The 24,452-nt window shown below is 32.8% G+C and overlaps 1 protein-coding gene across 18 annotated transcripts in view; it reads right to left on the bottom strand.

Annotated features, from left to right (window-relative positions):
* The window catches only part of DMD (dystrophin), an 886,326-nt gene that overhangs the window by 407,755 nt on the left and 454,119 nt on the right, over positions 1–24,452 (bottom strand). For all 18 annotated transcript variants that reach the window (XM_088144802.1, XM_088144803.1, XM_088144790.1 and 15 more), the window contains 6 exons: positions 22,601–22,771; positions 19,755–19,877; positions 18,396–18,533; positions 16,769–16,921; positions 15,758–15,940; positions 5,263–5,457 (listed from right to left, as the gene is read on the bottom strand). In XM_088144802.1, the coding sequence (XP_088000928.1) occupies positions 5,263–5,457; positions 15,758–15,940; positions 16,769–16,921; positions 18,396–18,533; positions 19,755–19,877; positions 22,601–22,771 (963 nt within the window). The remainder of the gene's footprint in view (positions 1–5,262; positions 5,458–15,757; positions 15,941–16,768; positions 16,922–18,395; positions 18,534–19,754; positions 19,878–22,600; positions 22,772–24,452) is intronic.

The following is a 24,452-nucleotide window of genomic DNA, read 5'->3' as shown; positions in this document are numbered from 1 at the left end:
TTAAATGTAGAATATTAATTATATTGCCTTTTTCTTGTAAAATGTTCTGGTAGATTGATCAAAGGCAAAGGCTTATTTATTAGATTATTAAACTGAGATGCAGTAATCCTAAATCAACCCATTGCTTTAATGCCCTTTTGCGTCAAATTTGATACTATTAATGCCCTTGCATACATATTTTTTAAAAAATCTATGAATATTAGGCAGGTAAGTATAATTTCCTTTCTATTTTTATGAATAAACATTATGCTTTTTTGTTTTTGTTTTTTTGTTTTTTGCATAGCTGAAACAGTCTTCAAGCTAAGTTTGATGTCGTCAAAGATTTTATAACTTGACTTCAGGAAATCATTTTACTTTCATTTTGAATATAAAGAAAAGAAAAATTAGGGAAGCCCATTAGCAGACTGGGAAACCATGGGAACAAAGTCCTTATTATTCCTCAAAAACTGAGAATTTTCCATCACTGCATAAAATTCACCTTTATTTGATAGTTAAGAACATTTTCTACATATTCAGTTCTTCTGCCATTTGTGTATCAAGTATCTATCAAATATTTTTATCCTCAAAAATCAAATTGGAAAGTTATTTCATTCACATAGGTTGACAGATTGCACTTATTCCTGAAAAAAGGAATACAGCCATTTGGCTCTCATTTATGAAAAGTTTCTTAGTTGTTTCTTTGCCTTATTTGATAGAACCCAGATGTGCATTTCTTTGATAAAAATGCAAATGCATTTCGGAAAACATTGTCCTGGATGAATACCAAATTTGTAATCATCTTTCCGTTTTTTATTCAGATACCATAAATGTAAGAAGCAGAGCTTGTAGTATTTATAAATGGAAGAGAAATATCCTCTGTCAAACCACAGTCTTAAATATATGCTAGAATTATGCATTATAATATTCCTATAACATTCATAAATCCAGCATATTTAAGATTAAAAATGCATTCCTGCTGGGCAGTGATTACAATGATTAATGAATAACTACCATAAATCTTATTACCTATATAATTGCCATGGTTAAAGAAGGGGGAGGGGGGAGGGAGAAGACACCATGGGTGAAAGATATGGAAGAACAGCAGAGACAAAAGGTAATTCTTTTCTCCCCAGATCCATTTTCAAAGGAATCTTCTTTTGAATTCATTGAATTACAATTTGTATTTTATGCTAGTCATTTCATGGAAAGCAATATGGACACATTTCTATATCTTTAATGATAGAGTTGACTGTTAGGCTATTTTCTAGATCTATTTTCTAGATGTTGTACAAACAAAACAAAGGAAAAAAATACAAAAACAGCAAATCCACATGATAGAGAAAACTTGCAGAACATGGCTTCTGGAATTCTTTCCAACTCCTCTACCAGGAGATGTTTATATTTTCTTCTGTGTAAAGGAGTTAAATCTCTGTGTATGTGTTCTGCTGATTTCCCATTGTGTTGTGTTTCTCTGTGTAGCACTGGGGTAAGCTGCAGATCATCACATTAAGTCATGTGATCAGAAAATAGAAGGCAGAATGATGAATCATTGGTACTTGTTACCAGAAAAATTATCTAAAACGTATAAAGGTACTTAAAATGTATGTTGGAAATGTGAACAACAAGAAAAGACTTTCTATCACTCTGGGGAATTTGTAAAAAATAAAAAAAAAATAAATAAATTGGAATGAGATACCTATTTGTGTATGGAAGATTTCAAAGATTAATATTCAGTCAAAATCAGAGACTTTCCTTTTGGGCTTGATGGATAAAGAGTCAGAAAAAACTTATGGATTTTTGTTTTTATATATGATAACAGCAGCAAGGCTTTTATAAGCACAGAGGTGGAAAGGTGCAACATTACCTACAATGGAAGAATGGATGGTGAAACTGATGGAGTTGGCTGAGATGGTGAAATTGATGGCTTTGGTTCATGATAAGACATTGTATAATTTTAATGCTGACTGGAAACCATTTTTGGACTTTTTGCGGGAAACAGAAAAGAAACGAATGCTGTATGTGTCAGAGTCTGCACACTCAATCCCAAAGTTCAGTAAATCCTCTGGAGACCAAAAGTTCCATCAGAGATTTCTTTATTCAGGAGAAGCATACAGCATCATAGTTTGTTGAGTCTAATTCTGCATAGCAAAGCCTTGTCCTTTTAAGCCCAACTTCCCTCCCTTCTAGGTTTCTATTCCCGCTTGCAACTCTTCGCGCCTTGCCCCGGTTCTCACACCTCCTGGCCTTGGATGTCTGTTTCAAGATAGAGATAACGGCACCTGGCCTCCTCTTCCCCCTTTTTATGGCAGGATAAGCAAACGGTTAAGAATAACATTCCCACTATTTCACTATTGATCTATGGTTAGCAATAAAGGTAAAAGAAATAAAAACAATTGAAGGTTCTGGTTTGCGTAGATCCTGACAGTATGGATTTGATGATTAGAAATAATATGGGTTAATGGAAACAATGGAAGTTATGTTGTTAATTTAGAGCAAGAATTTAATGTATATTGTTACTTATATCTGTTGCAAGGAGGGTTGGAAGTCAATCTTTTTTCTTCTTTTCTTTTTTCTTTTTTTCTGTACTCATGATCTTTACTATTTTTTTTCTTTTTTATTCTTCCTATTCTTTTTCTCAATATCAGTTATTGTTAGTTTTTATTGTTTTTTTTAATGAATAAAGTTATTACAAAAAGAAAAAAGAAAGTAAGTTGGAAGCAGAGAGCTTAGAATGGAGATTTTTGCCAACACTGACTTGTTGCTAACTGCCTCTGTCACAGGAATGAATGCATTGGTGGATTATTTTCCCCTCAAAATTGTTATTTCATAGATTAAAATTGTTCATTGCATTGTGGAAAAACCATTGTGCCTTTTTTATTATGTACAAAATAGTCATGAAATATAGGAATCCACGTGGTTATTTCAAAAGAATACAGAATGTGGATGTAAAGATAGGTCTTTGAAAAGGAATCTTCTAGGAAATATCAGGATGTAACAAACAAATATGATATAATTTAATCTATGTAGGACTTGAATACTTGTACATACAATACACATAGTTTTCTGATGTATATGCATATGTACATATATGCATATATTATATAATTCACAATAAATACTTTCTCCTTATGCTACTGTTTTTTCTCCTTTAACTTTTTTTTAATTAAAAGGTTAAAAGGCTTTATGTCATTAAAAAAAATGAAAATGAAGTACATAGTAAAATAAATTAAACAATTTAAGTACTATATTTCTCTTTTTAGGCAATAATAATGACAATGATAAATGATTTTACCAGAAATAAATATTCATTCATCCCAAAGCTTATATCTAAACTACATGCAAGCATATGAATTTACAACATCTATTTGGCACATACAACAGATATATCTGGGAGGAAGAGGAACTATGCCCATGAATTACATCTTTTGACATTGTAATAGTTCAATTAAATTAAACCTTAGGCAATAGTTACTTGTAACGACGTTAATCAATATCATTAAAGTTGGTGTCAGCTGCAGTAATAACATGCGTATGAGGTAGAAACATTAGTTTTGGATATAAATCCTTATATGCACAAGTTTATGGCATAAAGACTACTAATAGGGATCTCTTAATCAGCTATTAATTCTTTTGCTGAGTCACATTTGACAAAGTGGAAAATGTCTTAAAAAACAAGGGCCGAGTCTTGGTTTATTAACAATAACATACATGATATCTAACTTTTTATATAAATGTAGTGTAATATTAAAAGGAATCAGTCTTAATGGCAACATAAAAATCAATAAGATAAGTCAGTCTGAATCAGCCACAATTACTGACAACATATTCAGTCCCTGCCAAGGCCACTTGTAGGATGGCCTTCCAGGAAGAACTACATGAGAAAAAGAAATGATGTAGCCTTTCTTTCCCATATCATGATCATTCCATGTTGAAGGTGCAAACTGGCCTATATTACTTTTTACTGTGAAAGAATCAAATCAGGAGGAAGCCCTTTCATGAAACTTACCATCAGAATGAATGGTTACCTTTAATTTGTATATCATCAATCTATATTTTCATATTAAACATTAAATGAAATTATTCCATAAAATAATGAGCATTATTACTTTCTGTTCTTTTAACTGTCAGAAAAAGAATCCTGTTCATTTGTTGTTTATGTTGTTTGTCATACTAGTATTTTGCTAATTAATAACAATAGAAAACAAGTAAAAAGCCCTACTTTCTTAAACAATTTTCTTCCCTTTTTGTTTCAGCATTCTAGTCAACTCTGACAATTGACTCGAAGAATTACAATGTCCAGAAGTAGGTAAATTTGCTTTACTTTCTTAAGTTACAGAAAATCTTCCCTGCATATTTCATTTTCATTTAATATATTTATTATTAAAATTGTGCTGTTCTGTCAAAATGATAATCATATAATAAACCTTATAAAAATGCATAATCTGCATATACACTCATACACAGTAGGATATCTACAGTCATCTTGACATGCTAGCTTTCTTAAGGCTAAGGGTCTTTGCTGAGATAAAAAATTACTGTCTATATTTTATTGGATTATAGGAATATAATAGTCCTAGAACAATTATATTACTCTTTCCAGGAAAAGAAAAAATATTCCTAGTTTTATTTTGCTGTAAAAAAATGTGATAGATAATTGGTAACTGAAGACCCAGGTTCAGTCCTTAACACCGGCACATAAAAACATCTTGTAACATAGGAATGATGAAACATCATGTATGAATGCAGAACTAAATTATCAAGCAATCTTCCATCATTCCTATATTCCTATATTAATTATTCAAGATGCTTCACTATATTTACATAAACAAGACCCAAAATGTACATATCCATGATTGTTTTAAAAGGTATCTCCATCCCTTCCTCCTCCTCCTCCTCCTCCTCCTCCTCCTCCTCCTCCTCCATCATCATCATCATCATCATCATCATCATCATCATCATCATCATCATCATCCAGAGTAAGGCAGAAAAACTTTTATCATGATATTTGATTCCTGTTTGGCTAATTCACATATCCAGAATAAATAACTAAAGACATATGTATATTTTATGATTACATCATAATGCAATAGCTGCTGAAGCACTGAAGAAGTTTGAAATGGTGCAAGAAAGTAAACATTTTAGAGTTTTGTAAGATAATATTTTGTCATCTCTTGAACTCACTTCTTCCACTTAAAATAGTGCTTTCCAATTTATTTACAGTGAAAATATCCAACTTCCACTGTTAGTATTTTCACACATTATTTAAATGACTTGATTTCTTACCTTGAGATCTTCTTCTTTTCTAACAAGATCTTCATAGTCTTTTCCCTGAAGGGTGGGAGAATTAAGAAGGTCTTCCATGGTGGACAAAGCCTGGAGAAGCTGTTGGATCTCTGCCAGGTACGCAGAAGGCACATAAGAAGTTTCCATTTTCATACCTTCAGTCATCAGAACAGTGGTCTCCTCATAAACAGTTTGCTAGTACAGATATACAACAGAAGTCTTCCTTTAGACTGATTATACAAGAATGTACTTTTAAAAAGCAAATATATATATCAAGATTTATATAATGCACAATTGTGTCACTTGGACACTCACCTTTCTAATATTCTACATATAAGCATCCCTATCAATTTATTTAAATCCAGGTTTTTATGACCTTATTTATATCTTGTATATGTATCTGAACTGTAGTGGTCAACAAAGAACAATGAGACATGCAAAATATTACTGGTCACGGTCCCAGGATCATGAAAATGAAACCCATGAATATATTTGGGGCTTATCACGTTGCCTTTTATTTATTTATTTATTTATTAAACTAGATAGAAGCCCTGTCAAGGAAAAACCAATAGAAAGTGCCAGTTAAATGTACTTTTTTGGGAGTAAGAGGTGTGGGCTGCATTAGGGAGGGTCAGGAAGGGTGTACAACAAGCACAGTGAAGTTTGGCAGGGTGTATGAGGGTGAGTGAGGGTGTGCAAGGGTGCACAAGATGCGTGGGACAGGGAGGGTGTGCAAGGGTGTGTGAAAGGTGCAGTGTGGGTTAAGGAGTGTTGGATGGGTGTGAGCGGGTGCACAAGAGGCATGCTGCAAGTCAGGGAATCGGGGAGGGTGTGGAGGGTCCACGAGAGGTGCAGTTTGGATCAGGGAGAGTGCATGGGGCTGCAGCACAGGCTGGGCAGGGTGCATGGGGGTACACAAGTAGCCAGTGTGGTGTGAGAACAGAGAGGCTGGGGAGGGTTGCTTGGGTGGGTGAGACTTGTGACCTTGCCTGCTGACTTCCTCATTGACTTTCTGGGGAAGCCAGCAGTGGAGGTTGCAAATGGTGATCTCATGATCATGGGGCCCTTTGGCAACCAGTTGTAAGAATGGTTGCCAAGCATCCAGACCACCATCATGTGACTGCAGGGGTGCTGGGACAACCAGAACTCCAAGGACCAGCAGTAACCACCATTCATTCAGTGCTGTCGTAACTTGGAATGGTTGCTGACTGAATGGTCGTAGGTCGAAGACTACCTATAAATGAGTTGCCTGTTTTCTCCTAAATCCCTTTCCAATTAGATGGTACAGCAGCTGGGAACAGTTATGTTCCTATTAACGTTGGGTTGAGCTGATTAAGATGATCTGAGAATGCAGCATTAAGTGGAAAGCAGCAATTAAGCATGTGGTCAGACAGAAGATGAAGGCTCTAGAAGTTGAATGCATACCATCATGTCTACTAAATTACAAAGTTTCCTTAATTCTTTGTTTTGGAGATGTTAGAGTTTATATGGCTGAATGGCTACATATATGTCATTATTTTTCAGGCAGGTAATGCAAACCTGTGAGTGTGCATGCATTACTGTGCTTCACACACTGTAGCTGCAAATCATACTGTAGTTGCAAATATGTTTCAGTTTCTGTAAATGCAAAGATTCCTGATAAAAAGTTGCTTTGGGTACTTGTTAAGCTTTTGTGTGTTTGTACTCTGCATGTCCTTGTTTTTCACAAATGTTGAGCTTCACAATACATTTAAAACCTCTAAGCTTCTACGCTAGTTTGGGTTGACTTCTTGAGATTTGGGGTACACTTTTGGATGCTTTGATGCATTGGAGATTTCAGGGTGCATTTATGAATGTAAAGACTTTGTGCTGGTTTTGTTGATTTGTAGAGCATTGTTTTTCCATCTGTCTCATAGCTTCAATACTATATTTCAATGCTGTTATTACTTGCAAAAGCTGTACTTCATTCATGTAGCACTACCAAAAGCCCACTCCTGTGTTTTCTTTTTTTACAGCTGGCAGCTTTCATCTTTTTGTGTGCACAATCAGCAAAGAGCATCATTCCATCATCAAAGACCACCACCACTGCTTTTTGTGTGGCTGGTAGGCTTTTGTTTGTTTGGCAGCAAAGGAAAACAAAACAAAGCCACACGCCAATTATACTGCTTTAACTTTCCAAGAAGGTGAGATGCTGCCCTGTACTGACTGTCTGCATAGGCTAAGAGCAAGTTAAATGTGCTTAATTTTGAACCCATGAAAAAAATCTCATAGGAATGTAAAGAATGTACAGCGCGATTTCTGCTTGCCTGCCTAACTTGTTTATCTCCAAGCTGGGAGAGGTGCCAATGGCTAAATTGAAAAGAATGTGTTGATGAGATTAGCTCTTTTGCATTGTTAATATGTTGGCTGAGCACACCAAGCTTTATTTAAAGCTTTCACATTATTTTTCTGTTGTAGAAAGAACCATGGGTGATTCTTACAAGAGGTCACTCTGGCAGGTTCACCTTTTGGGCAAGGTCCAAACTGAGTATAATCCATTGCTTGCTAAATTCCACAGTGAGCGTGAGGATAAGTTGCAGTGTAAAGCATCACCACTTCCCAATAGTTCTCAGTGTGAGACCTTTTACACTGAGGTACTTTTTAAGTCTCTATTTCAGCCCTTCTTAGTGGATATTAATTTTCTCATGTAAATGGATTAGATTGGTAAATCTGCCTGAGATATGGCAAATATGTTAAATTGCAGAAGAACTGTTCATGATTGTATCAGCAAAAATAAATGATTCTCTTATTCCACTGTATGAGAGCTTATTTAGGCCTTCTATCAAAGAAACATCTCACCAAATATAATCAATCATCACTGTTGTCAAGACCAGTCTACATTTTTGTGAACCATGAATATGTGAATGGGAAGAAATGACTCACTGCAGTATACTAGGCTTAAAGATAAAAGCCCCCTTTAGTTTCCCCTCAGGTACTGTCACAGCATAAAAGACAGTATCAATTTTCTGCTAAAAAATAAAGAGAGTCACAATCAAAAAATGGCATGGCAACAACTGATGGTAGCAGCCAAAACAAACACGTTTATCACCTTTTGAAAATGCATTGCTGAATGCCTGAGGCATGGCCCATCTCACATGAATTATCACATCCCAGGGGAAATCTGCGAGTTATATGTAGGACAGGAATTACACTGCACTACAGAGGAGATAAATGAGGAGCCCTCCCAGTCTGTTGTTCCTTGTTACAGTTTCCAAGATATATGAATTAACTAACTGAAACCAGGAATAATACTAGTAGAATATGACCATATTCCATCTGAGGTTATCAGGTGTAACTTAGTATAGTACAAACCAATGTTACCTTTATGGCTTGATTAGCCTATATGCCAATTTTGTCTATTTTTGGGGGGGGGAAATACATGACATGTCCCATGACTCTGTCCGCATTCTAAGAATAACCAGCAAGATTTATGCTAGACTTCAAGAATTCTGAAAAGATCTTGGAGCATTATTGGAACTATCATGACCAGGATTTACTATTGTATTGCTTGCTTAAAAATATGTTCAGAAACTCATATCATCCCGTATGCAACTTTCGATATATATGAGGAAAAACTCTGGAATGAGCAAAAGGTGTCATTGTTTCAACAGCCTCTGTCTGATCTCATGCATTAACTGCATAATGTTTTGAGAGTCCAATAACCCAGTTAGAGGGTGTTAAGCATTGTATTTTAGCTACATTTCTAACAATTTTGTAGAACTCTCTAATTGATTGTTTAAATGATTTGGAGTAGCATTTTCCCTAAATGTATAAACAAAGATCTTGAGGTACTACATTATGCAGAATATGCTATCATCTCAACACAGTAATCCTTTGGCTTTAGGAAAGCACTGAAGATACTGTTTTCAATTCCTTCATTAATCAAGTTTATGATGGTTTTCTGCTTCAGAATAATTACCATCATTTTAGATCAAGCTGTTTTAAAAGGTTATTTATTAGTTTCACCAAATATTTAAGTGCTCTTAAACATGACACTTCTAAAATAATAAAAGACATGGTTCTGTCATGGATAGTTATAAATTCTGAGGCTAAAATGTATTACAAGGCCATATAAATTGAACTCTCAGTCATCTTAATTAAACATTCATAATAAATGTAGAAATATAAGAAATGTACTATTAATGATAAGAATATATAACTTCCAACACTAGTCTAAATTTATTCATCAGCATGTACTAGATCACTTCAGATGAAGCTATGTGAGTCTGTGCTTCCATACTACATTTTCTAACCCAAATATAAATTCATGACTTCAGTTTGGAAGCATATTCTGATTCATATTAATTCTAATTAGTAACTGAAGTTAAATAGGCATAGTGTGTCATTTCAGCCACAGAGCTCAGTCACATGGCTTGCTTTACAAAATACCATGAGAAGGGATAAGATGAAGGTAGATATTGGTTTCACAGTTATACCCTATGTTATTTTTAAATACTAGTTCTGGAGAACTATTAAGATTGGGTTCCATTTTAGGGAACAACGTCTGAAACACTCCTGGCAGATGCGTGACAGGAAAATATTTTATCATTAACAAAGTGACAAGTAATCAAGTTAACTCACAACTATTTCAAAACTTGATTCAGCTTCCAAGATTAAATATAAATGATTGAAATCTGTATAATTGGCCCAAGGACAGCTAATCTATATAATTCAACAGTAGATACCACTATGGAAGCAATATAATTCGTGCTTCCTAAAAAAAAATATTACAGAAGATGTTCAAATCATGTGTCTTGAAATTATAGAATCCTTTGGAAAGATTGCATGCATTGCATAAGAACACTCTCAATTATTTTTAAATAATAATTAGTATAAACATGTTAACATACTGGGATGGTAATTTCAGTATCAAAACTATGTAACAATATTTAGTGTAAGCATATTTAATTAGGTGGTTTTTTAAAATCAAATCAACCAAACTTTAAATCAAACCAAACCAAAGTTTACTGATTTCATGAGAGGTAGTTATCATATATCTGAAACCTGCAGTGATGGCTGGAATTATCACCACGTATAACAAATTGAGTTTGTAAAATAACAATACTGAATTATATTGTAAATTAAGATATTTTGTTATTTCCTGGTAAATAAACAAAATCTTGCTTGTTAGCATCCATACAATAAATTCTAAAAGTAAAAAATAAATCCATGAAATATAAGAAACAGTTTAATATTTACAGTAAATACAGTAGGAAAAGTATTATTCAAATCTTTTAAGTAATTTTAACCACTTTTGGTCTTCATCAAAATATTAATATGCATGTTTCATTTTGTAAAAATGCAGTGTCATGACTGTATTTCATCTAAAGTAATAGTCCACCAATCCTGAAAACATTTGTTTATCTTTTCAGGGGTTTTTTTTTTCCCCTTGGATTTTAAAAGCTATTTTGTTAAAACTAAAAACCTTTTAGTTTTCTTAAATGATAAGCATTTATTTAAATATCCATTGCAAGGTATTTTATTCTGATAAAGTTGATCAATCATTTATACATAGATGGGTGGAAAGCAGGAGAAGAAAGTAATGAAGATTTGTTCTACTGCCTGAGTTTTCTGTTAAAAAGTTGTAAGTATAGTTAAGATAGAAATCTAAGCATTCCACAAAGATTTTGGTCCATATGCTTAATTTAAAGGAAGTTTCAGTCAAATCATAGCCTGAAAAATTCACACTGTGCCTACATTGAAGCCTTATCCTCCTTTTGCATGTGTTGAGGTAATTAAAGAAAATTCTGAAATGATGAAAGTGCCACATTAACTGTGAGACTTCTGTTGCATAGCTAGGCAAAAAACTAAAATAACAGACCACCAGTACTCTGAGAAATAGATTTATTATAACAATGTTAATGAAGCCATCATGAAATAATTCCACCTCCCTATTTATAGTGAAATCAAGTTCTAATTCTTGTGTGTCCTCCTCCGGGCTATGTAAGGTACCAAACTAGAATCCCCTCTCATTTGGGTGGAAATGACAGTTTCCATCTGTCTTTTGTTTTGGCAATATACTGATTGGGTAACAGTCTGTTGCTTATCACATGTGCTCTCCCACTAAAGCAAAATAAAATCACCTCACAAAGATATTATTTCCACTGAATTCTACACTACTGATTTTGTATGAAGTCTTAGTTCTTGATTTCCTTTTTTTCAGTGGCCATTACCTAAGTTGATATTTTTTCCCTGCAACTTTCTGTGACCTTCACTAGCTAATTGAAATGCAAACATTCTCTTTACAGGAAAGATGTGTGCCAGGAACATCTGACTGCAGTTCTAGCCCATCGCACATCAGATCTTGATAGCAATTCCATACTCAACCTTAAGAACCTAAAGAAGGCAAATCTGAGCAATAAAGTATATTTGGCATACATTTTAATTCACATACAATAGTTTCCTACCTTCCTTATCTAATATCCCTTTATAGAAATCAGACCCTAACTATAAAAAAATGTATACAATGACTGAAAATATGAATATATTATTAATTTTAAAGGAAAAAATATTTACTTCTGAAACAAACATTTGTGTTAATTTTATTATTATCTTGTACCAGTATATTGTGCAGGATTCTAATGCCACCCATAACTTAACTGAATTAAGACTGTTTTACGTGGATGTGATGAAAGAAAGCCAGTGTATCATCTAGCTGTTTCCAATAAGGATCTTGAAAATTTTGATATTTGAGAAGTATTACGTGAAAATTACAGGCCATATCTCCTGAACTGTTGTGCACATTGAAGATAGTTCACCACCAATTTTCATATTTGAGAAAAGTTCTAATGCCGGTATTTTAAAAATATAGAAGAATACATTTCAAAATATGCTTTTAAATATGTTTCATGCCTTTTTTAGACTGCAGATTAATATGGAAATGGACAAAGACATGTGAAAGTGACAGGACTAGAAATGCACCCTCAATTTTTCAACATACATGTACCTAAGCAACCCAAAACACTCAAAGCACTAAGCTTAGTAGCACCTGCGTGGCCCTGTACATAATACTAAGAATACATTTTTATTATATAGCAGCTTATAACTTATTTATTTATGAGATGTATATAAACATTTGTGCAATGCTAAGGCTTTTTGTGTATAATTATAACACACTGTAATGTACTTTTATTTTATACAGAAAACTATTGCGTAAACTTTATTGTATAGAATTCATTGCAATATTATGTTTAAAACACTGTATAGCAGGATACTGCCTATTAAATAAACTGATGATATTGAAAAATTATACAAAATATATTTGCTTTATAACAAGGGGAATTCTGGCTATACCAGAAAGTGTCTAACTATATATTAAGAATATTTAGCTTCTAACAATAAGTGAACTATTGGCTATTAAAACCAAATTTTAAAGCTATATGATACTGAAAATATATAGAAATATGCACACTGCTTGGCACATTTCCCAAATAACATCTTCAGCCATGAAAAGTAATATATCACAGTATAAAAATAATCTCATGACCTTGTGCTGAATTAATAAATGGAGTTTGGGAGAAAAATGTAGCTTTAAAAGTTTGATCAAACATAGAAAAGCTACAAATTTGAATTTGATATATTATTATAATCCTTACTAGTATGTAACACTTCTTTGCATGTATGAATACATTTTAGAGCTACCATCAAATAATTAAAGTCCTTCATTTGGCAGACTGATGCAGAGCAATCATTTATAATTGGAATGGTTGTAAGGGAACAGATTTCACTCAGTTCTTTCCTGTGGCTTAATAACACATTGTATTTGAAAAAGGATAAATAAATAGTATAGCACTTTTTCCAGGGAGGTGATTTGATTACTCAAATACACCTGCTTGACTGCTCAATTTCTGTACATTCACTGAACACCTGTGTCTATAAAGAGTTAGTACGAAGATTCAGTTATCACTCTATAAATATGTAAATATATGTTATGGAGGTTTTCTGCATTGTAATCACCATGGTACACTTCAGTTTGTTTGTTTGTTTAAGTTTCCATACACTCAAGGTACACTTCCAGGATGCTGAGTACTAAGCTTTATTTTTAGAGGCAGGATTTGCAACCACATATGATGAAGCCAAATTCCAACTTCTAGATTTATCTTCATGCAGGCTATTTTCCATATTTTCATTTAGAATAATAATAATAATTATTATACTAAATAATATATAGCATGCATAATTTAATAAAAATGAGGGGATAGACTCTGTATTTCTAATGAAGTTGTTTTTCAATCACCCCAAACTGATAATCTGTACCAGTAAACTTGCGTGCAGCAATACTGTTACTATATGTGCATACGGAGAGTAAAAGCATTGGCTTATAAAGTTGTTATGTAAAAGAATAACTTCCAGGGAAATGTCCCAAACATATCTTGCTAGGAAAGATTTTTTTACAGTTTCGGATATATTGGGTGAAATACAGTGTGTACCATCTGACCATGTCCTTAAATGCTTATAAGAAATAATCTGAAACACATGTATATAATCTTGTGTTAATTATACCACTAAATCAGATAATCTATTTCTGAATGCTGTAGGCCAATGAAAATGCTATTTTTTAATTAAAAAAAACTAGCAAATATGATAGGTGGAGTAATTTGCACTATTTCTGCAGAGAAACATTGGATTCAGAAAAGATTTGGGCTACAAAAGTTGGTTTTGTTTTGTTTTTTTCTTTCCCTTAATGGAAAGACTGTTGAATCCTAAACTCTCCTTTGGGGGCAACTCAAAAATCTTTACTCTCTAGGCTATAATATTGTTGTTATTGTATACGTATTTTCATTTTCTAATAAAAACAGTCCATTTAAGTAAAATTCTAAACTATGGAATTTCATGTATTTCTTTCTTCTGCAATAAAGATAAAAAGTTTCCACACATTCTTAAATATCCCTGACCACATGGATTTCCAAACAGTGACTACTTTTCAGAGGCTAAAATGATCTGATCTGATTTCCTAAGGATTAGATGGATTTTTTTTTTCCAGCAGTAAGACTTGCAAATAACATTTTCATCTAATAATATGAAACTGAATAAGAAGAATCACAAAGAATTTGAATGGCAAAAAGAAGGCAGTCCATTTTTAAAAACTTACATAGTGAATATTAATATTCTTCAGTTAATCAAGCAGATTACCATAGATTTACTATTGTTATTAGGTTACCAGAAGTTTAATGAGCACAGCCTCTCTTAGGCTATAAATAAAGCCATGGAAACTCTGTTTCATTGGAATTTCAGAAACTTTTTGTCATTTTGCCATTCTAAAGATGTTGGCAGTTGAAGAAATAATACTTCCTACTCCTTTTCCCCCTTCCGTTTTCTTCTTCAGCTACCCCAGATGTCAACTGGGCCACTTTTGAAAGAGTATTACCAAAGAACAATGACTGAATCAGTGAAACTTTAATGGAATTAAAAAAAAAAAAACTTTGAAAACTAATTTCCTTTCCTTTCCTTTCCTTTCCTTTCCTTTCCTTTCCTTTCCTTTCCTTTCCTTTCCTTTCCTTTCCTTTCCTTTCCTTTCCCCCCAAGATATGCTTGAATTCTTTAAAGAAAGTAGTATCTGTCTATGGTTTATTTTCATTATAGTGAAAGGGAATTGTATCAATGTATTAACAGTAAACATAATTTATTTTATTATATGTTTATTATTTATTTATTGGTATTGTATACATCATCACTCCAAATTATTGACTACCACAAGGATTCTTATGTAAACACTGTGGACATGTTTTCTAAAGCTAAGATGATTGTCCCAAATTAAATTCACCTTAAAATGAACAACACATAGTTCCTTAAAACCATATATAATTAATAGTTCCTCACAACATCCCTGTGAGGTAGGGGATTTGTATTCATTAATGGTACAAACTAAACACTGTGATACATATTAAGCAACACTATGTGTCGTATAGCCTTCCTTTCTTCATTTGTTGTTAAACTTAAGGTTTGAAGTGCATGTGTTTTTGTGAAAAGCAGAGAATAAAATGTATGTTCCCTTTCTATTAAGTTGAAAAGAGCCTAAGTCATATAAATAATATGTAAAAAAAAAACAACAACAACCCTCAATCTCCTCTGAATACATCTGAACATTATGAAGAAATAAAAGCTAATTAGATTGTGCATGGGATGGCAGGTTGAAAAATAAATATTTCTCAGTTGTACATGTTAATTGAATGAAATAAATATATGGCAAGCTTTAAACTGGTAATGTTATGAATAAAATGAGGCAACAAAAATCAAGATTTTTTCCCCCTTAACGTTAATATCTTGTTGTTGATTGAACCACTTCTTACTTTAATTTGAGGGCATTTCCTAGAGAAAAATCATATAGCATGAGATCTATATTATATTGTAAATAAAATGGACCTGAATTGCTGGCCAGATTCTCTATTTCAGACAAGTCACTGGGAATTCTCAAGGTTAGTAGGGTTTTGTTAGTAGCAGTATTTGCAAACGTACATGTTTGCCAGGAACAACTCACAATTTGTGCATAGTTGAGTCTTCGAAACTGAGCAAATTTGCTCTCAATATCTTGCCAGCGCTTGCTGAGCTGTATCTGGGTTGGTTCCACTGCTTTTGCAGCCCCATCCTTAGACAAGCGATCAGCTTGCCTCTGTATCACATTCAGCTCTTCCTTCTTCTTCTCCAGTTCTCGATCAATTTCCTATTGAGCAAAACCAATACAGGGCCCAGGACAATTAGCTAACTAGATAATCAATTCCTAAGAATTAGAAAAATACTTTTGTAGATTTATTGTTAAAAAAAGAAGAAAAAGAAAAAGAAAGTATATTATTTTTAAAACTGAGTTGACATGTAGACAGAAGAAATACAGGAGAGCTCTGGGTTATACAGCTCATTGATTTTAGATACTTGAGTGAATATATGCTGGAAAGGTGCCACCATAGGCCAAAGTATTAACTGTCTAATTAACCCTAGCACCGTGTGACAACTAACTAGTAAGATTACCATAATGTAGGAATCACATACTAAATACCCATAGTGGTTGTCATTAAATGGCTACAGTTTTTTTTTTAATTACTATTGGAGAGAACTTAACAAAGAATAAAGCAAAAGAAGACGATGCAAAATAATAGACAGTTCATTGACAACATATAAACAAATCTTTAGAATTTGACCATGATTTATGAATATGTTCTGATGAAAATGAGTGTGCTGCTAATATGAAAAAGAGTTCAGCCATGTACCGATAAGTCATTTGTTCATCTGGAATAAAGATAAAAAATCAATTATTTTTTTCCTAGGAAATATTTCAAGATAGCGCATTCTACATATATATTTATCTATTTTATTAATTATATTATATATGAGATTTACCAAGATACAAAAAAGTTTCAACAAGCACTGTCTCAGTTATTTAAATAACATTAAGTGATGAGCTACTTCAATTATTTGTAGTAATTAGCTAGACAACACAGACATACATATTTTGTTTCTAGAAGCAAATGCAATACTATGTATAAAATGGTGTTACCTTTAGTTTATGTTCATCTATGGGATCTGACAGGACTGATAATTTTTTTTCTATGTCATCCAGACACTTCATTAGATCATCTGCCTGCTTCTTATATTGATACCATTGATGTGAAATCTCCAAAGCTTTTTTCCTTCTTTGTGATCTCATATCCTGTTTGCAGTATATATATTTATTAGAAGAAGCTAATATTTAAATGGTGGTTTATAAGTAAATATGCATTATGGAATGGTGTGAAATTGTGGATAATTTTTAAAAAATGTTATTTTTAAATAATTATATTATGAATGCAAATTTATACTTTTGAATAAAACCAAAATATTTTGTTACTTCTCTATACTTGTTATGTTTACTTATGAAACACACACATTGCACATTTAAAAACCTAGCATTAGCAGCCTATAATATGAAATAGAAGTATTAGCAGGCAGATTGATACAACAATGAATGTTTCCAAACCATAGCATTTCATGCATAAGGTACTGCATAAATTTAACTGCAAAATGTTTTTATTTTAGATTGTAGCCTGCTAATAGTAGATAGAAATCCAATATGTGCACATATTGCCTTCTCTCAAAATTGTTCATTTCAGACATTCTGAAATTCACTGGAGAAGTAGTGCTGGAAAATTTATATGATGCAAGTGACATTTTGCTTGTCTTCTAAATGCAATCCTAAGTTCTGAATGACTTTTGACATAAAATATCCTGAAACAGAGATTTAGTCTGAAATTAATTTCCGAATCAAACATTTTGCCTTCACATTATAAGTTTGACTATGGCCACTTCTGTTTGCTGTTTTATAAGATTTTATTATATTCATGATAATAATTCATTTAATACACTCATTTAATACTATTACACATATTTATTTTATTGCTCTTGATATACCTTATACATGTTTCCTAACAATTCCATTTTTTAAAATTTGCAGTTGAATGTTCAGCTTTACTTCTTTTTGGCCAAATTTTGTCATTAGCCAGCTAATTGTGTTTAATTAATTGTGTTTCCTGAAGAGCGGGCACACAAGGCAGTAAGTAGGACAGCAAATTGGTCTCTTCCTTTCGTGTCTGCCTTTTATGTTCGTATGTCTTCAAATGCAAATAGCTAGCTCTTTCTTTCTTTCTTTCTTTCTTTCTTTCTTTCTTTCTTTCTTTCTTTCTTTCTTTCTTTCTTTCTTTCTTTCTTTCTTTCTTTCTTTCTTTCTTTCTTTCTTTCTTTCTTTCTTTCTTTCTTTCTTTCTTTCTTTCTTTCTTTCGCTGGTCACTGACCAAAATTAATAAAATCTAATGTAAGGATGACTTACCAAAATCATAACCATAATATCAGTAATCAAGGTTATGCAATATATAGATAAATTTCACATTAACTCCAAGAATATTATATAGCACATATGTTATATACTATTGACCTTTATCTAAAAGCCAGCTTAGAAATGCATTTGAAGACATACGAACATAAAAGGCAGACACGAAAGGAAGAGACCAATTTGCTGTCCTACTTACTGCCTTGTGTGCCCGCTCTTCAGGAAACACAATTAATTGTAAAAGTTCAGGTCTTCATAACTTCCCTTACCACATATGCAACATATAGCACTTCAATCGCGGTTGTAAAATTGTAAAATCTACCTTGAGAGCATTATGTCTGTTTTGCAACAAATGCTGTTTCATTTTTATTTCCTCTCTTTTTTGTTCATCCTTGATTGTTTGGTGAAGCACATCTCCACGCTGAAGCAATTCTTTTATAGTGCCCTCATGATCTTCACTCTAAAGAGAGAGAGATAAAGAGACATAAGAAATAGTAATGACATTTATTTAATCTGGGGCTGGTCATCCTCAGCCTGTTTCTGGATCTTGAAAAAATGGTATAATGCCAAAATAATAATTTTAAAAAATCACTTAATATTATCAACATACTTTATATCTTATTGATATGTGTAATGATTTAAAACAAAGATAGACAATAGATCAGGATCTACTGTATACATTTTTGTAATGTGAAGATCTCCAAGGCTTTTTAAATTCATAATGCAAATCTAAATGCCATTGCAAGAGACATTGGGAGTTTAAAAATATACCTTAACTGTCTGCAAAGTTTTAGGTATCCATTTTGCCCCTCAACATATCCCCATGAAAACCGTTTTTTGGGGTGGGGTGCTAACTTTGGAGGAGTGGCTCTGTGAAAGGTATGCTGGTAGGCTGCACTTGGCTTTCAGGATGCTGTTGTTTAAATGAGGAATACCAGACACAGACATTCTCATCATACCTGCATGATAGAGCTATAAACAATAACAACTTATGCTGCACAAAATAAAATAGAATACATTCTGCCAGGAAGGCAGAGTTCATAACATGCCTAAATGAAGCATTTTTTTCCTCAGCCAAGTAATAGTCATACTCTTCACCTGACCAGTATTTTTACTAGGTCAAATTCTAAAAAGGGAATATCTTGAAGGAGAATTTTATACTTCTCATCCTGCAAACAGAGATCGGCGGAGCAAAATGCATGTATTAGATCTGTATTAAAGAATATACAAGAGGAAGGGATGGGAAGAAAGAAAAGAAAGCCTATATGTATATTCCTCATGGTTGAGGTACAAACTGCCCTGCCATATTATTCATCTCTTTGGACATTCTTACTACAAGCAGTCAGTCCCTGAGTTACTACTGCAGGGACAATAGTTCTAGGGGTAAAAATATATATTATTTATTTCTGAAATTACAAGTGGGATATTTATTCCAGGCCTCTTTCCTGATAATTATAAAGAACAATCATATCTTCTTTCTGCTGTAACATTGAAATTATTGCTAAAATATTATTATGCCCATAAACACTAAATGTGATATACAATTTTACAACAGTTAAGAACGTTGAAGTTTGTGAACTGTCCAGTGTTAAATGCAAATGCAGAAGTTCCTAATTTCTGCTCTAACATTTTTTCCTATTCCATTCCTAGTTCATTCATACTTCTATCACAACCAATTTACCATATCTTTATTGAAGTCTTCTTCTTTCAGATTTATCCCCTCCTGAATTTCAGCCTCCAGTGGTTCAAGCAATTTTTGTATATCAAAGTTAAACTGCTCCAATTCCTTCAAAGAAATGAAGGGCTTAAAGGTTGGAAAATGGGGAAGGAGAAAAGGAACGAACATTTATTAGTTTTACTTCACATTTTTTATTATGGATATAAACCAAAAGTATATATGCCTTGCCTCCAACTGCTAAATTAATTGTCTATACATTTATTTTACAAACTATTTTACAAATTTAGTATATATGTAGTAATACTAATAGTATCTTACCTGATCAGCATATATTTATTATTCTCATTTAGCAGTTTATTTTATGTTACCAAACAAACCAAAACCAGACAATTAAGCAGACAATTAACAAGACAATTCATTAATCATACAATATTAACTACACAGAAGTAATAAAAAAGCCAATTTTGCACAGCATGTGAATCATTAGGAACATATTTGATAATTTGTCAGTATCTATATCAATAAAGCAAATATATTGTGTGTATGAGACAGTGAGTGTGTGTGTAATGTAATAAGAGAACTCAAAGATAGTTATCTATGCTTAATACCAGACTAGCAAAAAATAAGTATCAACCAGTATATTATAATTTCATAAGAATGAGGAGAAAAATCAAGACCCTGACACTTTTATGAAACTTGACAAAGCAGAAACATATCACACATTCCAAAATTATTTTGGATTTACAGAAAAATAAAGATTACCATAAATATCATTTGATATCATCATTTGGTATCATCAATTTGATGAAGAATATTTTTCATTATTCACAAACACAGATATATTAAAATATGCTTTTTTACTGACTAATATTAGGATACTTCAAAGACCTTCAGGTGGTGGGCATACAGTTCTTCAACTAATGTAATATTAATTATTCTTGGAATTTAATTCAGAATGAATTAAAAAAATGAAACCGTATTTGAATTCAGTATCTGTTTCATTTTTCATATAACAAAACCTATCATTCTAAATATATACATATATAACCTGTGAACAAAGCAATACAAATATGAACAAAGAAGTATGTTCAAGTGTTGCATAGCTATTGCTACAAATAACCTGATTTGACCAAGGGTTAATTGGAAATATGCTAATAAACACTTATTATACAAGTTTGATTACCTTTCCTAACTTACTAGGAAATTTTCCATCAGTTCCACCCCCAAAGCTAAATAATATACTTCAGGTGTGAGTATACTTGCATACATTGACTTGGGTTAAAATTTGGTAGACCAGATTTATCTATCATACGGATACCATGAAATCACACAGATTTACTCCCTAACTGACATTATAATAAGTTCCTCTGAATTACCTCCTTAGGTTTCTGGCCCTCTGGAGGTAAGGTCTCACATTTTTCTCTAAGGCAGTTTTCAACTTGGTTATCACAATATCCTTTTTCCTCCTGAATTTTTGTACTGGCTAGTATAGCACCTTGAACAGAAACCTTCCTTAATTTGTCTGTATTCAGGAAGGCATCTCTTGTGCATTTCTGTTTTCCTAATATAAGACTTCTATTGTTCTCTGTATTTTTCTTCTGTTTGTCATTGTCTGTCTCTTTATTACTTTTGTCTTTTTTAGCATAAATAGCTCTCTGTCCAGGCTCCCTTCTATTCTTCCTGTTGTTACTCTCTCAGGTTTTCAGTCTCTGTTTCTTTGCCATTGACCTATTCCAAAAGCATGTGAAGAATATTTCTGCCTACTATGGATTTGCTCCATCCTTCTAATACAACCACAATATTTAACACTGTTTCAATACTGGTCTAATACAAATAAAAAGTTCCAAGCAATATGTGTGATTCAATGATAATTTCATTCTGCCTAGAGTTCCTTGAGTAGCCCAGTTGGACTATGATACTTGCTTAGAACCTATCCCAATAACTTAGTTGACTGCCTTTTAACGAGGAAATAAAGATAAATAACTAAATTCTACCAGTGTGGTTTAGTGCTTAAGGCATCAGGGTAGAAACCGTGAAACCATGAGCTCTAATCCTGCCTTAGGCACAAAGCCAGCTGGGTGACCATGAGCCAGTCATTCTTCCTCAGCCCTAGGAAGCAGGCAATGGCAATGAAAAACCATGCCAGGAAAACTGCAGGGACTTGTCCAGGCAGTTACCAGAAGTCAACACTGACTCAAAGGGCAAACAAATACACACACACACACACACATAGACACATCCAGTTATAAGATTATGGAAGCTGTCCTGCTAGTCTTTTGCAGATATGGTTATTAGGTGCAAATAGGAGGAAGAAATATAAGTTATCTCGTAAAAAACAAACAAATGAACAAACCCAGACCACCGCAGGATGGATTTGCCCAGAATGGTTTAGCAACTTTGTGGGTAGACAAGACCTGGGACAATAACAGCTTCTGGTTTAATTTGTACTGCATTGATCACATGGAGTGGAAAACAAAGCAGCATGAAATTGATAAGCAGTTTGCTGCGCAGAAATATTAGTTTAAGATTGCTTTAAAATAGCATGCTGGGCAGGAAAGCCACACAATAACTTTTTCACATACATTAATTCCTTTTGAATGACATCATATATTCCCTTATGATAGAGATGCATAGCTTTTTCTAGGTAGGCTGATTTTTAAATAGATAGCAAAAGATGTAATTGAAAAGGTAAAATGCACCTGGAATAAAAGAACAATAAATACTACACATAACCACACACGTTTAGACAAAACCCACATGTTTATTTGGAAAATTGCCTTCTAGAATTATGTACTTAAAACGTTCCATTTTCAAGTATATAATGCTCTTTGCAAGAGTATTCCTCTTACCTTTTCATGTTTAATTCTTTCTGATATTGTTGCAAACCGCTGGTTGAGCTCTGTTAGTTTAGGTTCTATTACTTTCCTGCAGTGACCTCCACGGTTTGTCATCAAGTCAACTGCCTGGTCACGGACAGAGTCCACCTTTGGACGCATATCATTTAACTCAGTCTTTAAGCACTACAGACATGAGTAAGACACAGAACTTTAAGTTAAACATAAAAAGAGAAAGAAAGAAAGAAAGAAAGAAAGAAAGAAAGAAAGAAAGAAAGAAAGAAAGAAAGAAAGAAAGAAAGAAAGACCCATGTATCCTGATAGCTATGCAAAACTGTGTTATATTTCTCGTAAACTGATTTATACATGAACCAATTAAAGCATTATCTAGAATTTCCAAAAACATTTTCAATTTAAACAGGATAATATATTATTTGTAGATATGAAGCAAGATGATTTTCAAAGCTTTCAATATAAATACACAAAAGGAGAAGTAGCTAGTCACAGCTGTTTTACTTCCTGCACCAACTCAGAAACATCTACTAAGTAAAGCTCGTGATTTAAGCTAAATGTGTTATTTATGCTGAAAATGCTGGAGTAAATTTCCAGGTCATTTATGAACAAAAGGAACCAAGGTGGCCTACTTACAATAAAACCATATAAATCTATATAAATGGTCTACTTACAGTAAAATCATCAATGGCAATTCTGTGTAATTCATATAACTATTAATGTACTATAAAATGAACATCTGTTATTAAATAAAAGGCTGATCATATATTATATTACAGATCTGTAGATCTTTAAGATTCAAGGGTTGCTTGCTGATAGATATTCTCTTAGAGGACTTAATGCGGAATTTAAATATATATTCTGGTGATTGTAGCAATGTTTCCATTCTCTATGAAACAAGTGTACATAAAATACACTGATAACTTTTTTTTTTTTTGCTAAATTGTGAATGTTTTTTTTTAATTTAGGAAAAATAATAATCTATACTTCTTGAGATAGTTGCAGATTTCCAGAATATTTGATTAAGAGCAATGTTTATAATGGTAATGGTGTTGTTATTATTTTTTTAAAAAAAACCTCTCCAATGTTATTTATTAAAAATAGCATGGCTGTAATTTACTTATTAAATTTATAATAACATGTATTAGTAATGACTGATACTAGTCTAATATTATGATAATCTAGAAGTCATGTAAAAGGAATGCAAATAATATTTAAAAAATGTATAGTCACATATAGTAGATAAATATATAATTTCAGTACTGTTTTTCTTAGATGATTCAAACACTTCCATTGCCTGATGATAGTTATTGCCTGATGATAGTTATCATTAGGAGCAGTAATGAAGATTATGTAATAGGACAACTGGATATCTAGTGAACCTTAAGACATGATTAACCCACCTATAGGCAATCTGATGCTTTCCATTTATTTTAAACTTTACCTCCAATCAGCTCCAGCCACTGTGGCCAAAGCAAGAGATTGTGGGAGTTCTAATTAAAAGCATCTGGAAAGCTCGCTAGACTCTTATCTAAATCATTGCAGCCAGCACTTTTATTGGATACTGAGAGACGATAAAGAAGGTTAAGGAGTTCTAGTAAAACAGAGTTTTCTTCTGGATTCCTTTCCTATTTCAACATTGTTTCTGAACCCAGACAGCAAATGAAGTTGATGTAATCAACATAAAAATGTTTAAAGGGCAAAAAATGAGGCAACCATGAATAGGAATTTTCTATAAGAATGATATAAAAAAGATGGAAACTTTTATGGAAATATCACTGCATTAAATGAAGGATACAATCCTTGTGATTACAAATTATGAAAATAATTAATATCTGAAGGAATTAAATGCACT

The sequence above is a fragment of the Python bivittatus genome, unplaced genomic scaffold (assembly GCF_059951505.1).
Source record: "Python bivittatus isolate LINGU-HERP-01145 unplaced genomic scaffold, Pbiv_v1 ctg000350_np1212, whole genome shotgun sequence".
Lineage (NCBI taxonomy): Eukaryota > Metazoa > Chordata > Lepidosauria > Squamata > Pythonidae > Python > Python bivittatus.
The sequence above is the reverse complement of the archived record's forward strand: the minus strand, read 5'-3'. Positions and strand labels throughout refer to the sequence as shown.